General features: G+C 32.1%; 1 protein-coding gene across 1 annotated transcript in view; it reads left to right on the forward strand.

Annotated features, from left to right (window-relative positions):
- Positions 1-232: 232 nt before the first annotated feature.
- LOC145259046 (E3 ubiquitin-protein ligase MYCBP2-like) overlaps positions 233-18,860 on the forward strand; it is a 563,294-nt gene continuing 544,666 nt past the window's right edge. Inside the window, exon 1 of the mRNA XM_080116672.1 lies at positions 233-628. Within this exon, the coding sequence (XP_079972798.1) occupies positions 510-628 (119 nt within the window). The 5' untranslated portion in view covers positions 233-509. The remainder of the gene's footprint in view (positions 629-18,860) is intronic.

The following is an 18,860-nucleotide window of genomic DNA, read 5'->3' on the forward strand; positions in this document are numbered from 1 at the left end:
TCTCACTTGGCCTCTCTCTCTGCCAAATTTATATTATGATAGAAATAGAAAAATAAAAATTAAAGAAAATCAAAGAGAAAGAAAGGGCGGACCTTATCCTCTCTTTCTTTCTTTCTATCTCTTTCCTTCTCTCTTTCACTTTCTCTCTCTCTCCCTCCCCGTCTTTTTCGTTCTCTCTCTCTCTCTCTTTCTCTCTCTCTCCCGGAACCAATATTTTTTCCCAGCAGCACACACACTTTCATGATGGATGCCTTAGTGTTCGTACGAATATGAACACTACCTGAAGACACACGGGGGAAAAAACACGATTACCGAGTGGAATTATTTATTTATATATATATATTTTTTTTTATTTGGGGGCGGATTAGATCAAAGGACAATTCTGCCTTCGCAGAACTTAGTCGATCGCTTTGTATATTTTTTATTTATTTTTAAACCATCATATTAAACCCCATCTCATTTTTTTTTGACATATATAGTCCACATTCGTCATCAGTTCTTGTTTGAACATGGCTACAGCTGTCCAAATTTTGCCGCAGACCCGGAGCCAAATTTATTCTTTCTTGCAAGCGGATCTTCTCAGCTCGACATTTCATGAATTATTCGCTGCGGAAGCCAACACCAAGAAGTAAGTCGTTCCTCTTCGTTTTCAGTTGCAGATATCATTTTTTTTTTTTTCTTCATACGATTTTATTTTTCTTTCGTTTCGTTTTTAGTGTTTCTGAGTTCCTGTTTTTCTTTTTACATATTTCCTCGATTTCTTCGTTTTTCCAAATGACATGAAAATCTTTCTTGGGACGTTTATATTTTTTAATTCAATTTTTTCTTCAATTTCTCCAATGTATATATTGCACAATATAAATAATATATACATACGTGTGTGTGTGTATGTATGTATGTATATATATATATATATATATGTGTGTTAGTGTGTGTGCGAAATATTACGCTATAGATAATTCTAGGTGTATATAAAAAGTGAATTGTGTAAGGGATAAAATCGTTTCAATTGCGAATTGTGTCATTTAAATTTTTAATATTATTACGTGTTTCGTTTCGTTTTGTTATATCTACATTCCATTTTTTTTTTTTCACATATCACTTTACTAAAGTGGAAAAAAAAAATTATTTGGACAGTTAAAATTTTTTTTTCTATATTTATATATCCGTAAATGTTTCCTTAAACATATGTATAAATTATATATTGCACAATTTGATGTGTGTGTGTGTATATACATCGTATAAAAAAAAAACACAAACAAAAAAACTGGATTGTGTATGTAAAAAAATAAAAAATAAAAAAAAATAATACAATTTCGATTTTCAATTACATAATTAAAAAAGTAATTTCTTGGACATATTATTTTCCTAATTTCTGAAAAATCTGTGTATTTATATTTTTAGAGTTCATATTGCACCTTAAATAATTTAAAGCCCGATTACTGTGAAAGTAGACGGGTTTATTTATTTATAACTAATTCCTGTTTTGGATGTAATAAAATAAAAAATAAATAAATAAATCAGCTACTCAAAATGTCTTAATTATAGTTGAATTCTTTAATTTTTATTTATTTTAAATGATAAAAAAAAAATTATGTCCATTTAAATAAATATCGAGATTTCAGGCCTTTCCTTTCTACTGTCATTTTCAGTTTCAATGAACGCCTGGATGATTTAAAAAAAAAAAAAAAAAAAAATTTTTAAATTTATAATTAAGATTTTAATCAAGTTCCTCTTTTTGTAGTACGCCGATTTTAATGGCAACATTAAAATATATATTTGCCATTAAATATAAAATACAGGATAATTTTTAACCAGGTTTTAATAAATGCTTATCGGTACTTATGCACTTACAGTGCTGAAATAATAACGTTATTTAGAAAGCCATTCTTTCATGGGGAAGGTGTTTTATAACTTATGTACTTTCACCTAACAATTTAATAATAAAAAAAAAAATATCTTAAAACTTGAATTTAATTTGAAAATACCATAAAAAAAAATAAAAAATAGCGCGTTACAGTAAGTGCATAAGCACTATGACAATATTTCGACATGCAACGAACAGGTTATTTTTCTTGCTAATACAAGGTGCCCTTTTTGGGGAGTGAGTTAAAAAACAAAAACAGGTTGAAAAACAAAAACAATAACAGGAAAAAAACCTTGTGTATAACTTTGCTCTCGTGGGGAGGCTTGTAAATAAAGGGATATTATATATTATCCCCAATCAAAGGTGCCTCTTTATTTAGGGATAAGGAGATAAAAGACCCCCCCCCACACACACACGCACTAAAAAAAACAAATAAACCTGGTCTGATTAAGGTTATTTTTGTTCTCAATAACAATGTGTGTCTTATTTGGGGAGAGGATAATAAAATTTAAAAAAAAAAAAAAACTAGCAAAATTCGACCTTGTGTGTGGGGAGGTAAGGAAATAGGAGGCTGACAATTTTTATTTTGGGCATTTTCCTTACTATAAGGTTCCCCCCCCCCTTATGCTGGGAGCTCGTTATGGCCCCTTTTCTCCCCACCTTTTAAAATAAACAAACAAAAAAAACAAATAATCAGATCTTGCCCCCAAAATTTACCAAATCGAAGGTGTCTCCCTCTTTTTGTGGAGGGATATATATTTATAATCTCGGTCACTAAAAAAAAAAAAAAATAACCAACCTTTTCGTCTAACTTTGCCCTTGTGGGGAGACAAGTTTAAATAGGGACCCCCCTCCCCTTCTCCTCCTGCATACACATTTTACTTACATTCCCACTTTGTAAAGTGGGGGATCACTTTATGTATACTCGAATTATAGAAATCGGTACCCTCACTTTATGACCATTGAAAGGTCGCATTTTAAATATCGCGTTTTAATCGTCGGATAAGACATAACGTATGTTTAAATAGTAATAATTAATTAGTTATTATCTGTTACTAACAAATTAGTTAATTATAAATCAATCTTCTGCTAGTTGTTTGTGTTTTCAACAAAAACATAACGTTGGTTTAACATCTGTATTAATAATAATAATAATAATAATAATAGTAACCTGGGACAATTTGTCTAGCGGACATTTTGTCTATCACTTTTTTTCCTGTCAAGCAGACTTTTTGGATCGTGGACATTTGGGCCGATGTATGAAATATGAAAATTCTGTTTTTATATGTAGATTTTTAACATCAGCACCCCTCCTTCATCGAAAGTGGGATTATACTTTTTAGGCGATTACTTGTGTATACGCTGAAATATTAGTAGAAAATAAATAAAGCGATTATTTGCGAAATTTTCAATTTCGTATAGAAATATAACATAATTCTCATTTTTTTTTGTCCATTCTAGCGGTTTAAGACATGTAACCAATTCTTTTTTATTTGCTATGGGAGATAAATTCTGTGCATATTATTATTTTTATTTATTTATTTTTTGCTAGGCAGGGTGTCTACTTTTTCAAGCGATTTCCTGTTGATTAACGACCTTGCCAGTTGCCACTCTGACATATGGTTAGTGGTAAAAAAAAAAAAAAATGTTAACTGCCCTAAAAGAAGACAGGGGTATCATTTAATGTTCCTATTTACAATGCCTCCCCACGGGGCAGAGTTAGACACCAGGGTCGTTTTTCAACGTGGAGAAGGAACAAAAATAAAAATTGTCTCCGTCGTGAAGGATTTCTCCTCCACTGACAGAGAACAAGAAATTGAAATGCAGCATCTGAAGAACAGATGGTATTTATTTGCTCCCCCACTGAGCAAATTAGGCACAAGGCCGTTTTTAATGTGAGGTAAAAACCAGCTCCCCTTAAAGTAGGCAAAAAGGGGGCACTCTGGTTACCAAAAATAATAATTGTCCCAGTATAGAGGGTTTCCCCTCCATTGACTGGTACAAATTATCTTAAGTGCAGCATCTGCCGGAACAGATACTACACTTTGATCTTGACCCGAAGGCCAAGGAGAGTTTTCTATGCTAAACTGACCCCCCCCCCCGACTCTAAATTTTAAAATTTTCTTTTTCTTTTCCTTTTTCACCTAGTTTTTCAGGGAATGGTTTCAGTTTTCACGTAATCGCCTATAAAAAATAGAATCGCATTGAGAGAAAAATGTAAAAAATAAATAAAAATTAGAACTGAAATAAATGTTGCTTCAAACCGAACTTCAACCATTTCTCCAATTTCCCAATGCAATGCTATTTTTTGTTAAATAAGAGATTAAGGCTATATTGAAGTTCTAAGCTTTAAAATTGCAGCCATCCGAACATTTTTACCGAAAGCTGAAAAATTCAATAACGATATATTTGATAGTAAATTTCATGTCGGCCAATGTCCGCTTATTGCGACTACTATATAAGTCATTTGTACTAAGTTGCTTTTTATGACTATTATTCTCATTATATTGAAGCGGTTAGCTCCCGCTCCCAATTTTTTTTTTTTTTTTTTGCTATGGGAGATAAATTTTGTAAACTTAACTGTCTTTGGGGGAGGTCTACTTATTAGGGGATTACATTGCACTCTAACTTAGGGTTAGCGATAAAAATATCTAACCCTGGTTAACAGTGCCCTAAAAAAAAAAAAGCTAGTGCCCCGGAAGTAGGGGATCTTATTAAATTTATCTATGAAACTTTAAATTTTAAAATCTTTGGCTTTCTTTCCACAAAGTTTTTCAGGGTGTTCACATGTAATCGCCTAAAAATATAGAATTTTTTTTTGAGAGGAGGTGGTCGTGGAGTTGAGGTTTTCGTCTACAATTATATGGCCCCCCTTTTTTTTTTTTTTACATAGGAATTTGAAAGTTAAAATTTAATTATGGTGTCATTTAGTTATTAAAATCAAAATTGAGCGAACCTGAACAAAAATAAGCCCCCCCCCATTTTTTTTTTTTTTTTTTTTTTTTTTCGGAATAAACACCCTCAACGTTAAGAACGTCTTTCGAAGTTGAGGGTGTTTACTCCGAAAGCCATTCTTAACATGGGTGATTGCAAAAATAAAGGAAAAAACAAAGGGAAATAATTCATTTCCGTCTTTACAAAATGGGGGATCGATTTATTATAACGTTGTAACTAAAAACTAAGCACCCTTTTTAAATGTCGAAATATTGACTTTTTGAGATAATTTGATATATTAGTGCCCACTGCCCAATCAATAATAATCCACTGAAAAATTGGGAGCGAGGACGGAAAAAAAAAATACAATCGGGGGGGGGGGTCTTGTTTAGGTCCGCTAAAATTGTTATAAAAACTACAAAAAGTGTCAGCCATATTAAAGCTGAAAGCTTCAATATAACCAAATAAAAAAAAAGAAAAACAAATGTAAGTTCTGAAGAGGCGCGAAATACGTTCAACTAGTTACACTTTTATTAATAGATTAATAATATATATATATATATATATATATATATATATATATATATATATATATATATATAAAATAGGTACTTGTTTAGTTTAATCCAGACATTAAAAAAATAAAAATATTGAAAACAAAATTATATTGTACTTACTCGTTATGTAACAGTTTTCATACAAAAAAAAAAAAAATCACAATTTGATCAAGTAGTTTATTTATTTTTAATAGAGCACTAATCAAACTTTAATGAGATTGATAGTGTCGCGGCCATCTTGTTTATTTCGCGGATGAGGAGGAGGCGTCAGGGGGAAATAACTCTAATCGCCGCTTAAAGTTTGTTAAAATTTGAGATAAATTTGAAACATGGGCAGAAAAAATACTTAGATAAATATTTTAGTTTTCTTTTCTCACTTTTTAAAAATAGTTTCTATGTCTATTTCTACTCCCTTTTTCATTTTGCCCTTCGTTAATCACTTTTCCGTCCGCGAAACAAGCAAGATGGCCGCGACACGATCCATCGCATTAAAATTTGATTTTCCTAAAAAACAAAACCTACTTGATCAAATTAAATGAATTAATTCCGTAACGGGTACATAAAATATATACATAATGGTGCTTCTACACTTTATCGCCCAAATTGGAGACGCCATTTTATTTCGCGCACTTGTCATTAAAATCCAAGGGAGAAATCAGTATTTTAAACTATGGCCGAAATTAGAAAAAAAAAAAAAAAAAAAATTAGACAAACTTCCGGAAAGAACTATGAAAAATAAAGTGAAAGGGAACAATATCAATAATTGTTTAATTGAAAATTTTTCGATTTAATTAATGAAAACGGGAAAGTTTTTCATTTAATTTTAGATTAATTTATTCTTTCCGGAAGCAATTGTTCTCCAGTTTAATTCTTTTATTATTTATTTCATGCTTCGGCCGTAGTTTAAAATGCCGATTCTCTCTTGGATTTTAACGACAGGTGCGCGAAATAAAATGGGGTCTCCAGTTTCGACGATAAAGTGTAGAAGTACCTATATATATATATATTTTTTTTTTTGCAATATTTTCATTTTTTTTAATGTCTTGATTAATCTAAACAAGTACTAAAAAAAATATTAATATTTTCAAATCTTAATTTTATTTTTCACTTGCGTTTTGTCAATTTTTATTGACAAATAAAAATGTCAGAAATATATGAATGAAAATGAACGTTGCGTGTTTTTCAAATGATTTTAAACAAACAAACAAACAAACAAACAAAATGGGGATAATTGAACACTTTTATAGTTTGTGGAAAAAGCGAAATTATCCTCGTATTTAATTTTTATTGATTTAATTTCATGTATTAATGCAACAATCTTCATTTAAAAAAAGATAGGTGGCCAAATTGTCCGTTGACGAAAATGCCCGTTCCCAAAATGTCCCTGTCGATTTAAGAATTCTTAGTACGTTTGCACCCAAGTATTTTTAAATATATATATTTTTACACGATTTTAATGGATAAAAAAAGGGTGCTTGTCAAGGTAGTCGACAGATCGATTAAGCAAAAACAATACTTACTTGTGATGTCGAAAATAGTAATATATCCAAAAATTAGGAAAATTCATGGAGTAGAAAATTATTTATAGTTAAAAATATTTGTTTACAGAAAATGAGGAGGAAACTGAATTTCTCCACATGGAAACACCTTGAAGATTGCGAATACTTATCCCCACTTTTCAATACTTTACAATGGCTGACGTCGTGTTTTAGCTGTAGCGATAGACATTTTTTTTATTGTAATTAAAAACACAATAGCACTTGTTCTAGATGAATTTTCGTAATTTTTTGGATATATAACGATTTTCGACAGGACAAATAAGTAAATATCGTTTTTGATTAAAATGACATTTTTTTGAAAAAATCGACCTGTTGACTCAATCTTACCAAACCCTAAAAAAAACCAAAAAAATTTAATGGGTATGTTTTATTATGGACAACAAAACGCAAAAAGTGGTCAAAATAAATCGCGTATATAACAATTAATAAAGGTCAGATATGTTACTCTTCAAAATATCTGAATAAGTTTTGTGTTTTAACTTATTTTAAGCCGTTTATTCAGTTTGAAAAAAAAAAAAACAGCGTAGCAACCACTGTGCCCAGCCAGAATAAATCCACAGCAGGAACTTTTTACAGCAATCAACACTTACACATGTGAAGAATGTGTAGGAACACGACGTTGTGATGCGACCACTGCACACATAAAACAAAAGGAACTATGTTCTGCTCCCTCGCATAGGAACACAGTAAACAGGCTGGAACATTCGAGAAGGCCTGTATATAAGGATTTGCCTGCCAAAATCAAACTAGTTTCCTCTTTGATTTCTTAAGAGCAGCACATGTTCAGGAAGGATAACTCTGTCTGCGAGCGTCCTGGATATGACATTAAACTATATCCGATGGTGAGGCTCCAGCTTGCGGGCTTTGGGGAATGTGGAGCTACCCCTTAATTGCTATTGCTCCCCGGTCCACTCTGACCTGGAGTTGTAGTACCTGTTAGGGTCTCAACTATGGGTTAAATAGAAATCGACTTGAAAAAAAAAATATATATATTCTATTAAAAAATTTTTCTTCAAAATCACTGGATTTGGTATTAAATATAACCTGAAAAGGGTTGATATGCTGTAAAAAAATAAAAACAACCAACAACCGACCCTCTGCGGGAGACGTTAAAACCTCCGTCCTGATAGTACGCGCAATCAATGCACATGAACTTTAATACGAATCCTGGAACGTTATTGCATTGAGCGAGAATTTAAATCTTCCTTTATGCAATTTTATTTCGAACTACTATTCTTATGATATAAATATGCACGCACACCCATGTGTTTGCTTATTTGATTTCTGGACTGTTCTTCTTAATAAAAAAAAAAATCTACATGGACCTTTAAGCCCACGTGCGAAACGCTGATCATCAAAAAAAATCAGCTGGGCAAACTTGGGTTCTTGTACCGGAAAAATATTCAGTAAATAAAACACTTAGTAAATCGTTATTTTTTTTGCATTTCCATACACCAAACATGGACATAACTATCACTAAAACATCCGCTGGGTTATAAGCTTCATTTCGGTACCTTACTTGCCTGGGTGAATTGCCTGTAGGCTGAGATAAACCGCGTCTCTCTCTCTCTCCAGGAAAATTTATAAGATTCCACATAAGAAAACACTTATGTTGGAACAATTTTAAACTGTTTATTTCGTGTTGATACAGTGATTTCATGTTGGTTTTTGTCGAGTGTCGTTATTTTTCGGATTTCATTCTTATTTCTTCATGTAAGAATGTGGATTGGTGAAACCTTTTTACTAATCAGTAATCCTGTTAAATTTACCGTTAATAGTCCCACAGATACACTCCTACTTTCGACTTCAATAAAATTGTGACACATGCAACCATGTGACATATGGCCAAGTGGTCCTAGACGTTGTATCAAAGTTTACAGTTACCCAAAAGGTGCTGAGTTCAATCCTGAACGGAGGCAGTGAAAAAGTAACATTAAAAACAGAATCAGCAACTATGTCCCAAAGCCTAGCTGGAGTCCGAACACGGTACTCCCATAATAATAATAAAGGGTTGGGTTCGAGACTCCTAACAAATGGTTCCCCAGTTCGATACAAAACACCTGACGAAGGCCGGAGGACAAAATGGCCGAAACGTTCTGACAATAACAACCAAGATGAGGAAGTCAGTCCGACAATTTTAATCAATGAAAACACCTCATCTCAAAAATACAGACAATTACTATGCAACCATGGTCCTATAAATCGATAAATCTCAACTATAAATTGCCAACCTTCTGAGCTCACATCCTGTAAGGCTTACGTGAAAACAAAAAAAATTACTGATATAACTGTCATATCTATAACGTCTAGATAATCGCTCAAAAATAGAAAATTAAACCATACTGGTAGAAACTCACTCCATAAATGTCACCATGACATTTATTGGGTTTCTACTAGCATTTGTAAATCCGGAAAAAGCGGATCTGCACTTCCATTGCTAAAGCGGTCTTGCGAACTGAGATTTTTTTAAAATCTGCTAGATCGGGGAAAAGAAATCTCTAGAAAATCACAAGATTTTTAACTTTTTCCATCTGAAATTTTCCAAGACCACTAATTCAAAACAAAAAAAAATCTCCCCCAAAAAAAGAAAAACACTTTTTACCCAACATAAAAATATTATGACTATACAAAATGTTCGGTGTTTTCTCACTATATATTTTTGGAATTGATTTAAGCAGTTAGCTCCCTTGAAGTCTTCCAAATTTTATCATCTAGTTATGTCTGTTTTTCGGAAAAGGTATATTTTGTTTTAGAAGAAATAAATCGTAAAATAAAACAGTGTTTATAATAAAAGTTAAATTGAAATAAAATTGCAAATCAAAAATATTTGCATATTGCAAATCAAAAATATTTACATATTACAAATCAAAAATATTTACATATTACAAATCAAAAATATTTACATATTACAAATCAAAAATATTTACATATTACAAATCAAAAATATTTACATATTACAAATCAAAAATATTTACATATTACAAATCAAAAATATTTACATATTACAAATCAAAAATATTTACATATTACAAATCAAAAATATTTACATATTACAAATCAAAAATATTTACATATTACAAATAAAATTTATTTACATATTACAAATCAAAAATATTTACATATTACAAATCAAAAATATTTACATATTACAAATCAAAAATATTTGCATATTACAAATCAAAAATATTTGCATATTACAAATCAAAAATATTTACATATTACAAATCAAAAATATTTACATATTACAAATCAAAAATATTTACATATTACAAATCAAAAATATTTGCATATTACAAATCAAAAATATTTGCATATTACAAATCAAAAATATTTGCATATTACAAATCAAAAATATTTGCATATTACAAATCAAAAATATTTACATATTACAAATCAAAAATATTTACATATTACAAATCAAAAATATTTGCATATTACAAATCAAAAATATTTGCATATTATAAATCAAAAATATTTGCATATTACAAATCAAAAATATTTGCATATTACAAATCAAAAATATTTGCATATTACAAATCAAAAATATTTGCATATTACAAATCAAAAATATTTGCATATTACAAATCAAAAATATTTGCATATTACAAATCAAAAATATTTGCATATTACAAATCAAAAATATTTGCATATTACAAATCAAAAATATTTGCATATTACAAATCAAAAATATTTGCATATTACAAATCAAAAATATTTGCATATTACAAATCAAAAATATTTGCATATTACAAATCAAAAATATTTACATATTGCAAATCAAAAATATTTGCATATTGCAAATCAAAAATATTTACATATTGCAAATCAAAAATATTTACATATTACAAATCAAAAATATTTACATATTATTATAAATCAAAAATCATACCTGAATATTCAATATTGCCAAATTCTTTGCAAATATCAGAAAAATTGATATTTGTAAAATAAAAATTAAAAAAGAAATCTGCAAAACGCATTTATAGGTGAGTTGATTAGATTTTAGAACCATTCTGAAGGAGAGATTGGGGAGGGCAGGTAAAAATGGTACATATAGCACAAGGTATGTCTTGTCTCTGTTTTGACAAGCTTCTGGGTCTGACCTGTACTCCTGATCTGAGATGAAACCCATACATCAAATCCATTGCCAAGGCTGCTGGAAAAATGATGAGATCATTCTACTGCGCCAATAGATATCTCACTGCTGATTCAATTGTCTACTTGTATAAGAAACAAGTACGTTCAAGGATGGAGTACTGTTGCCACATCTGAGAAGGAGCTGCTCAAAGCAGCTTATTCTACCTTGATAGAGTTCAAAATAAACTTTGTGGCTTAGTGGGGATGCTTTTCTCTTCTCTGCAACCTCTTTTCTACAGAAGAGATGTTGCGAGCCTGTCTCTGCTTTATCATTATTTTCATGACAAGTGATTGTCTGGACTCCAATCTATGGTTCCCTCCCTGGCTTGACTTTCATGAAAAACATTCGTCTATCTGAAACCACTATCAATAATTTCCCTCACTCTATATCTGTGCCTAAAGCTAAATGTAGATTCTATTAACAAAGCTTCTTTCTTTGAACTGCACACTTGTGGAACTCTGTTCCGTTTTCCTGCTTCACAACTGGCTACAATATTGTCTTCAAGTCCAATGTAAACAAGTTCTTGATGAGCCATCTCCTTAAGTAATCCAATTTACCAAATTTCCACTAATTATTACAACATTTTCTCATTGACTACTGTACACTCATTAACCCTTATCCTCGAGTGGCTTCCGGGCTTTGATAAGTATTGTTGTTAAAAAAAATGTTTGTCAATTTAAAAAAAATGAATTATATTTATATTTAAAAGCTATTGCGCACCCTTAGCTATGCCATTCCAAAAATGAGATTCTGCTTTTTTTAGGCCATTAAGTGTGAATATTCCAAAAAAATATTTTAGAATTAAAAGTGGGGGATCATTTTTTTCATATAATTTTTTATTAAAATGATCCCTTTAAGACATTCTAACTTTGGAACAGGTAACTAATCTTTAATATTTGACTTGCAATGTCGTAAAACCACACAAAATCACGTTGAAAAGTAAAACCTGCAAAATCCATCTCCCATAGCTAAAAAATGCTTTACAGTCTTGAATCCTAAACAGTTACAAATCCCTGGAAATAAAGGTATTACTTTACATGAAATTGTGCAGTAGTTTTCATACTTACCACCATTTACAATCGGTTATATTTTTGACTACTCTAAATATTTTTAAAATGTGGAGGAAAAAAAATTGCAATTTAAATATTTGCCAATTTTACAATCTTTATAGTTTTGGTTTATTTTTATTGTCTTACTTTTCCAAATAAAATTAACGTTAAAGTTAATATCTGTTCTTATACTATATCTTTTTGGCAAATGTGTATTTCAGTGGTGTAAATTATTTGACAGACAAAAATTTATAAAAATTATTTATTTTTATATAAAACACATTATTAGACTCTAAGGCTGAAATACAACCCGAAAAAATTTACCATCTTGTTTTGAAAATTTAGCCTTTCTAATGATTGCCAGATTAGCCTTTTTGAGACTAAATTCAACCTTTTTTTTTTTTTTTTTTTTTTTTTTAACGCTCTTTCAGGGAACTATGGTTCCACGCAAGAGCATTAAAAAGGACAAATTTGGCCCCCAAAAGGCCAATCTGACAATCCTTAGAAAGGCTAAATTTTAAAAACAAGTTGGCAGTGTACATTTAGTCTAAAAAAAAAAAAAAGAATTACATTTTTTCTGGTTTTATTTCAGCTTTAGGATCTAATGTGTTTTATCTCTATATAAATAAAATGAACTCATTTTTCCCGCTGATTTTGACCTTAATAGGATTAAAAATCAAGATATTTCATGCAAATATAATATGCACAAACGGCAGAACAATATCTGAGGTGTGTTATAGGCTTATTATTTCTCAAATTCCTCGATAATCTTAGATTTCTATACTTTTTCTGCTGAGAAGTCACGGCCAAAATCGGTTAAGATCAATGGAACTGGTAAAATATTTTCTCTCTTATAAATTCCTCCTCCCCCTGCCACCACTTAACACCGTTTGGGGATCGTTCACAAGGAACAGTTGAGAAGAGAACACCGGTTTGGCTTCGTAGTTCTTTCATGTGAAGTTATTTAAAATCACTAAACTAAGCTTCAGTGCTCTGTGGCGTAGTGGTTAGCGTGCTGGACAATTCACATTATATTTTCACGTTCGCGCCGACCTACCATAGTCGTTTTTTTTTTTTTCCTTAACAACTGGAATGGACTTTTCTTGGTGGCCGAACTGTTAACGTTGCAGATGTTTATTTTCCTACTTTTACTCATGACTCCGGGTTTGATCCTTCCTACTTACCTACCATAACATTTTTTTAAAACTCCCCCCCCCCCGTCCCGGAAACAAACACTCGGGCAACGCCGGGTACCCCCGCTAGTATAAAAATAAATACTTTTTATAAATTTGTCTCTCAAATAATTTACACCACTGAAATATGCATTTGCCATCTTTTCTATCTTTGGTCAAAGGAAAAATTCTTTAAGATTGAGAATTAAAAAAAAAAAAAAAATTTGCCCCATTTTCGAATGCCTATTTTTGGAGGTAGTAGAGTTTTCACTACGTTGTTTCTGTTTTTTAATGTTTGCTCAAAGATAAACGCAGTAAACTTCGCTGGGGTGTTGGCATGTGCTGCGTCTTAGAAAAGTTGGTTCACTCTGGCAATTAAATGTAATAACAAACGTTGAAAAAAAATTAGTAAAAAAAGATAAAAACATGAAATTTAACTCTACGGGGAGTTTAGTTATTAGGATTAAGTCTTTTTTGTTAAATTGCAGAATAGTTAACAATCGAGAAATTGTAAACAATAACAAAAATCGACAAATACCTTATACCAAACGCAGTGAAATTCAAGTATCTTTTCTACGTGCCGAGACTGTGTTCTTTTTATTTCATTTCGTTTAGCTGTCTTTACTACAAATAACTGGTTGCTTGTCGCTGAAGCGTTGGCGACTTCATTCTTGAAAAATTGTAAAAAAAATAAAAATCTATTACTACCACTAACTCTAAATTTGCGAGTGCAACCGGAACTTAGTTAGTGGTAGAATAAGTCCTTTTTTTTTTTTTTTTTTTACAACTTTTCAGGAATGAAACCTTCCTACTCGTTTAGTGATAAGCAGTCATTTTATTTATTTTTTTATTTAGTGTGTAAAAAATACTTTGAGGAACATATTCTGAAAAAAATTATTAAAACATATTAGAAAAAAACAAACTTAGTGTTAGCATGGTAAAAGTATACATGTCGGTCGATGATTAAATTCTATTGCGTTTGGTCTAAGTTTTTTTTTTTTTTTTTTTTTTGCTTTTTTTTCCTTTTCTTTTGCTTTGCAAATTTTGTCCGTTAACTTTTCTACACTCTATTCAATAAATAATTGTTACCAAAAGCAATAAATGTTACTTTTATACCTACCCGAATGTGTTTACTTTGTTTTAAAGTATTTTCAAACGCTTTTTAATCTGAAATTGTGGATGTGTGATTGTCAAATATCTCTAGATTTTTCTAGGAAAAACCACCCAAAAAACGCTAGCCACTAGATCAAAATTTTATCCGCTAGACTGCAATCGAAACCTCCAGATCTAGCGGGAATACTGCTAAATTAGCAACACTGCACTAAAGCCTCTTTTAGGTGCAAGCTTTTTTTTTATTTTTTTTATTTTTTATTTTTTTATTTTTAAGCTCCTGTCGATTCACCTAAATGGTTAGCGAAAATATAAGTGGCTGGGACCCACGAGGTTGAATCACAGGTGTTTTACTGATTAAGGTCAAACTAACTTTACAAACATGGAATAGATTAATCTGCTCTTGTTAATAATTTGAAAATATTTAAACATTAAACAGTGGGAATTTCACAACCGTATCCTTTGTCTCTGGTATATTGTATTGGCACAAACGCAGACCTCATCCTATTATTGTACTACCTTTATTAAAAGAGGCAGCTTCTATATTATACAAACGAAAAAAAAATATTGAATTTCAAGTGAAATAAATAATACTTATGTAATTGTCAGGTCTCGAATAGTAACCTATCCCAAAGTTATGAAAAACGATAATTTAGAAAAATAATTATTAATAAAAAAAAAAAAAAAAGAAGAAATTTCTGAAAGGAAGCAAAATCATTATATAATATACTTTACTAAAAAAAAAAAAAAAAAACAGATTAGTGGGCAGGGGAGATAATTAAGTTCTGTTGCTTAAGTCACGTGAAGAACATGTCAAAATGTCAGACAAAATTTATTCCCCATCTAAATTTTATTGAAAACAGTTTTTCATTAATAATTAAATTTCTACCTTATCGTTTTCTGTAATTTTTGGATATATTATTATTTGCAACATGACAATTATGTGGGCACCATTTTGTTTTATTTGAAATTCAGTATTTTTTTTGTTACTATGATATAGAAGCACCCAAGATGCTCATCTAAGTACTCGGGTTAATGTAGTGTTAGAATATATCTGATTATAGAGGTCCATTACCTAAATCCTTATGGGAGTCTGTGACCTATTTCTATTTCACGGACTTCCGGCGGGAATGCAAACCTCCATGATATTATTAAATCACCTTTGGACAGAATGGATACTACGAGGGGGCATTCCAAAAATAATGCCTCCTATTTATTTATAACACATTGTTATGATGACTGAACTTATGCATTCATGACCCGACAGTTTCATCACTGTCTGTTGTAAAATATTTGTAATTGTGAAAGCAGACTGAGTCACCCCTGAAAAGGTTGCTGCACGTGTAATTGGAAAGCAAGGGTTGCACAATCACCAACCGCACCCCTGTTGACAGCTACCCCCTGAAAAGGTTGCTGCACGTGTAATTGGAAAGCAAGGGTTGCACAATCACCAACTGCACCTCTGTTGACAGCTACCCCCTGAAAAGGTTGCTGCACGTGTAATTGAGAAGCAAGGGTTGCACAATCCCAACCGCACATCTGTTGACAGCTACCCCCTGAAAAGGTTGCTGCACGTGTAATTGAGAAGCAAGGGTTGCACAATCTCTAACCACATTTCTCTGTTGATTGCTATCTAAATCTGCAAAGGTTTGAAAGTAGTTTTTCAAAGATCCAATAAAAGTTAATACGTCCTGGAATTTGATTGGTCCTCGTGTGACCAAACTGCCTTGTAGGGGCTGCTCCCCGCCAGAAGAAAGAAATGTAGGTGTTTATGACTTATATATTATAGATTATTATACATAACAGATAAGCTAAAAATGATTTCTGCTTTGTTCCTGAACCACAGAAGAGAACAGTTGTCCTTTGGAAAAACTACTCCCTTTCCCCGATAAAGGATGGGTTGAGGTTCTTACGCATGTACTAGCAGGACCTGTGGACATTTCATAATTGCATCCTTTAGCTGTCATATATTGCTGCCATGCTACTATAGACGTCCAGTGTGAATACAGATCCAACAATATTACTGTACCACGTTACCACGTTTGTTCAAATTGAAACATTTAAATACTTGGTTTATGTACTAGGTTCGCCAAAAAGTTTTTTTTTTTTTTAATATTGTATTCCAGGCTAAATAGATCGTTTTATATTCCTGTTCTTTATGGATGTTTAGGGAAGTTTGTAGGTTTGGTCAAAATCATGCCCCCTCAACTCCTGATCCGGTATCATGTGACCAAATCACCTGATGTTGCTCTGAGAGGAAGAAATACCAATATTTATAACTAGGTCTATGACAACAGAATATTCTAATCATTGTTTTGACTCTCGAGTATATATCCGACACAGTGAATCAACTGAGGATCACATCACTATATATAAAAGCATATATCAATGGATACACACTCGAGAGTCAAGACAATGAAAAGAATATGCTGTTGTCCTAGCTCTATTTATAACTGCTACATACTATATTTTTGTTAGTCTTTATATTTGAGTTACATATTTCTTTCACATTAAATGTAGTATGTCGAAATGAAATTATACTAGCAGGACCTGTGGAAATTCCATGTCTGTTGAATACTCTCATAATTACTGATTATGACAGCCTGCTGACACAGCTTCATAAGTATCTAAATTCACTTCCATTTAAATGTTAATTGCTGCTGGCCAATGGAAAAAGGCGCTAGCTCACAAAGCCAAGGTTGGCATTGTTGAGTGGGTTGAAATCTTCTGACCAGCAGTAATTATCACTTCCTGTACTGATGATTCTGTAAGCATGGAACGCTAGTGTCTGTAAATATAAAAAAAATTAATATTCATCGAAAAAATTTCATTTACCTTTCAATATTTATAAAAAAATATTCATAAAAAAAAAACAAGATGAAGCCAAAAAGAGATTGGGAGGGAGGAGTCAGAAGTTGTCTGTTTGATCTATCTTCTAAACTAGTTTAAAACACCAAAATACCACATTCACGCTATGGGTCAACCTACTTTAATATCCCCAAATGGTTTTGATTTTTTCTTTTGATTTACAAAAATTAAATGTGTAATACGTCATGTCTCTTTTCTCCTTCCTGCAACGTCTTTCCCACAGAAAACGCTGAGTCTGTCTCTGCTTTATCTTTATTTTCATGGCAAATGCTCGACTGAACTCCAATCTATGGTTCCCCCTTGCCAAATTTTCACAAAAGAACACTTCTCTAGCTACAACCACTATCAAAGATGTCCTCCACAATCTATAATGCAAATACCATGATCAAAGCTTCTTTCCTAGAATTACTCGCTTGTGAAACTCTGTTCCGTTAGCCTGCTTTCCAGCTAACTACAACATGTCCAATGTAAACATGTTCTTGTTGAAACGTCTCCTTAAATAATCAAATTCTAACCGATTTTCATCACTAACGATCATTATGCTGTCTTCGTGACTACTGTACACTCATTAACCTTTATCCTAGAGTGGCTTTTGAGCCTTAATAAGTGGTGACGTGTGTGTGTGAGAGAGATACTATGCTTCTGAATTTTTAGATGAGGATTGGTAATTTGCATTATTTGCATTGTTCAGATTACTGTTCTCATCTTGTGTTTTTAAAATTTTTTAATTTTTTTTATTTTTTATGTTTTGGTCGATGTAACCTCCAACCTTCTTCAAGTATATCTTTTTGAACTCTGGGAATCTGTCTTGTTCAACTCTGGGGTCTGCGCCGAATTTTTCCTTTAAACAGCTCATCGTAAAGGAGCTGTTTTGGAAGTCTTGAATCTGACATGTGGCATATATGACCCTCCCAACTAACCTGGTGCTGCCGCAGCATGGTGGGTACTGATTGGCGGTTTGACTGGGCTAAAACCTTTGTGTCTGCTAGCTTGTCTTGCCACTTAATTTTCAACAATCTATGGAGACAGGTAATCTGGAAATGGTTCAATTTCTTGCAATGTCTGGCATATATTTAATGGTGGATGCTCCGACAAACTAGATGTCCTTGTACCCACTCGACGTAACTCCCCCTCCCCTCCGACAAACCCAACAAGCAGCTGAGTCCCACCCCTATACAGTAGAGATCCTTAGATGTAAGAAAGCCTTCTACTCTAATAATTTCTTCCCCAGAACTGCTAGACTTTAGAATTCCCTTCTGGGTTCCTGCTTCCCAAACTATACTGACAAACAGAAGTTCAAATGTAATGTGAACAGACGTCTTGCTGCTAAACTCCCTAGATAGAATCCCTGCAACTTATGTCCCTGATAGTAGCCCCCTACATCTAAGTAGCACTGTGCCTTGTTTGGGGTGAAAATGTAATAATAAAAAAAAATATATGGTCCAAGTTTCGCAAGCATACATAAGGATGGTAAGAATCACGGCTCGGTATACTTGGAGTTTGGTCTGCAGTCGAATTCTTCTATGCTCCCATACATTGGATTAGAGATATCCAAAACCAAAAACAGTGCCTTGGCTATCCTGTAGTTGACTTCGTCTTGTGTATT

This window comes from Euprymna scolopes, chromosome 34, assembly GCF_053919585.1.
Source record: "Euprymna scolopes isolate OS-2025 chromosome 34, ASM5391958v1, whole genome shotgun sequence".
Classification (NCBI taxonomy): domain Eukaryota; kingdom Metazoa; phylum Mollusca; class Cephalopoda; order Sepiida; family Sepiolidae; genus Euprymna; species Euprymna scolopes.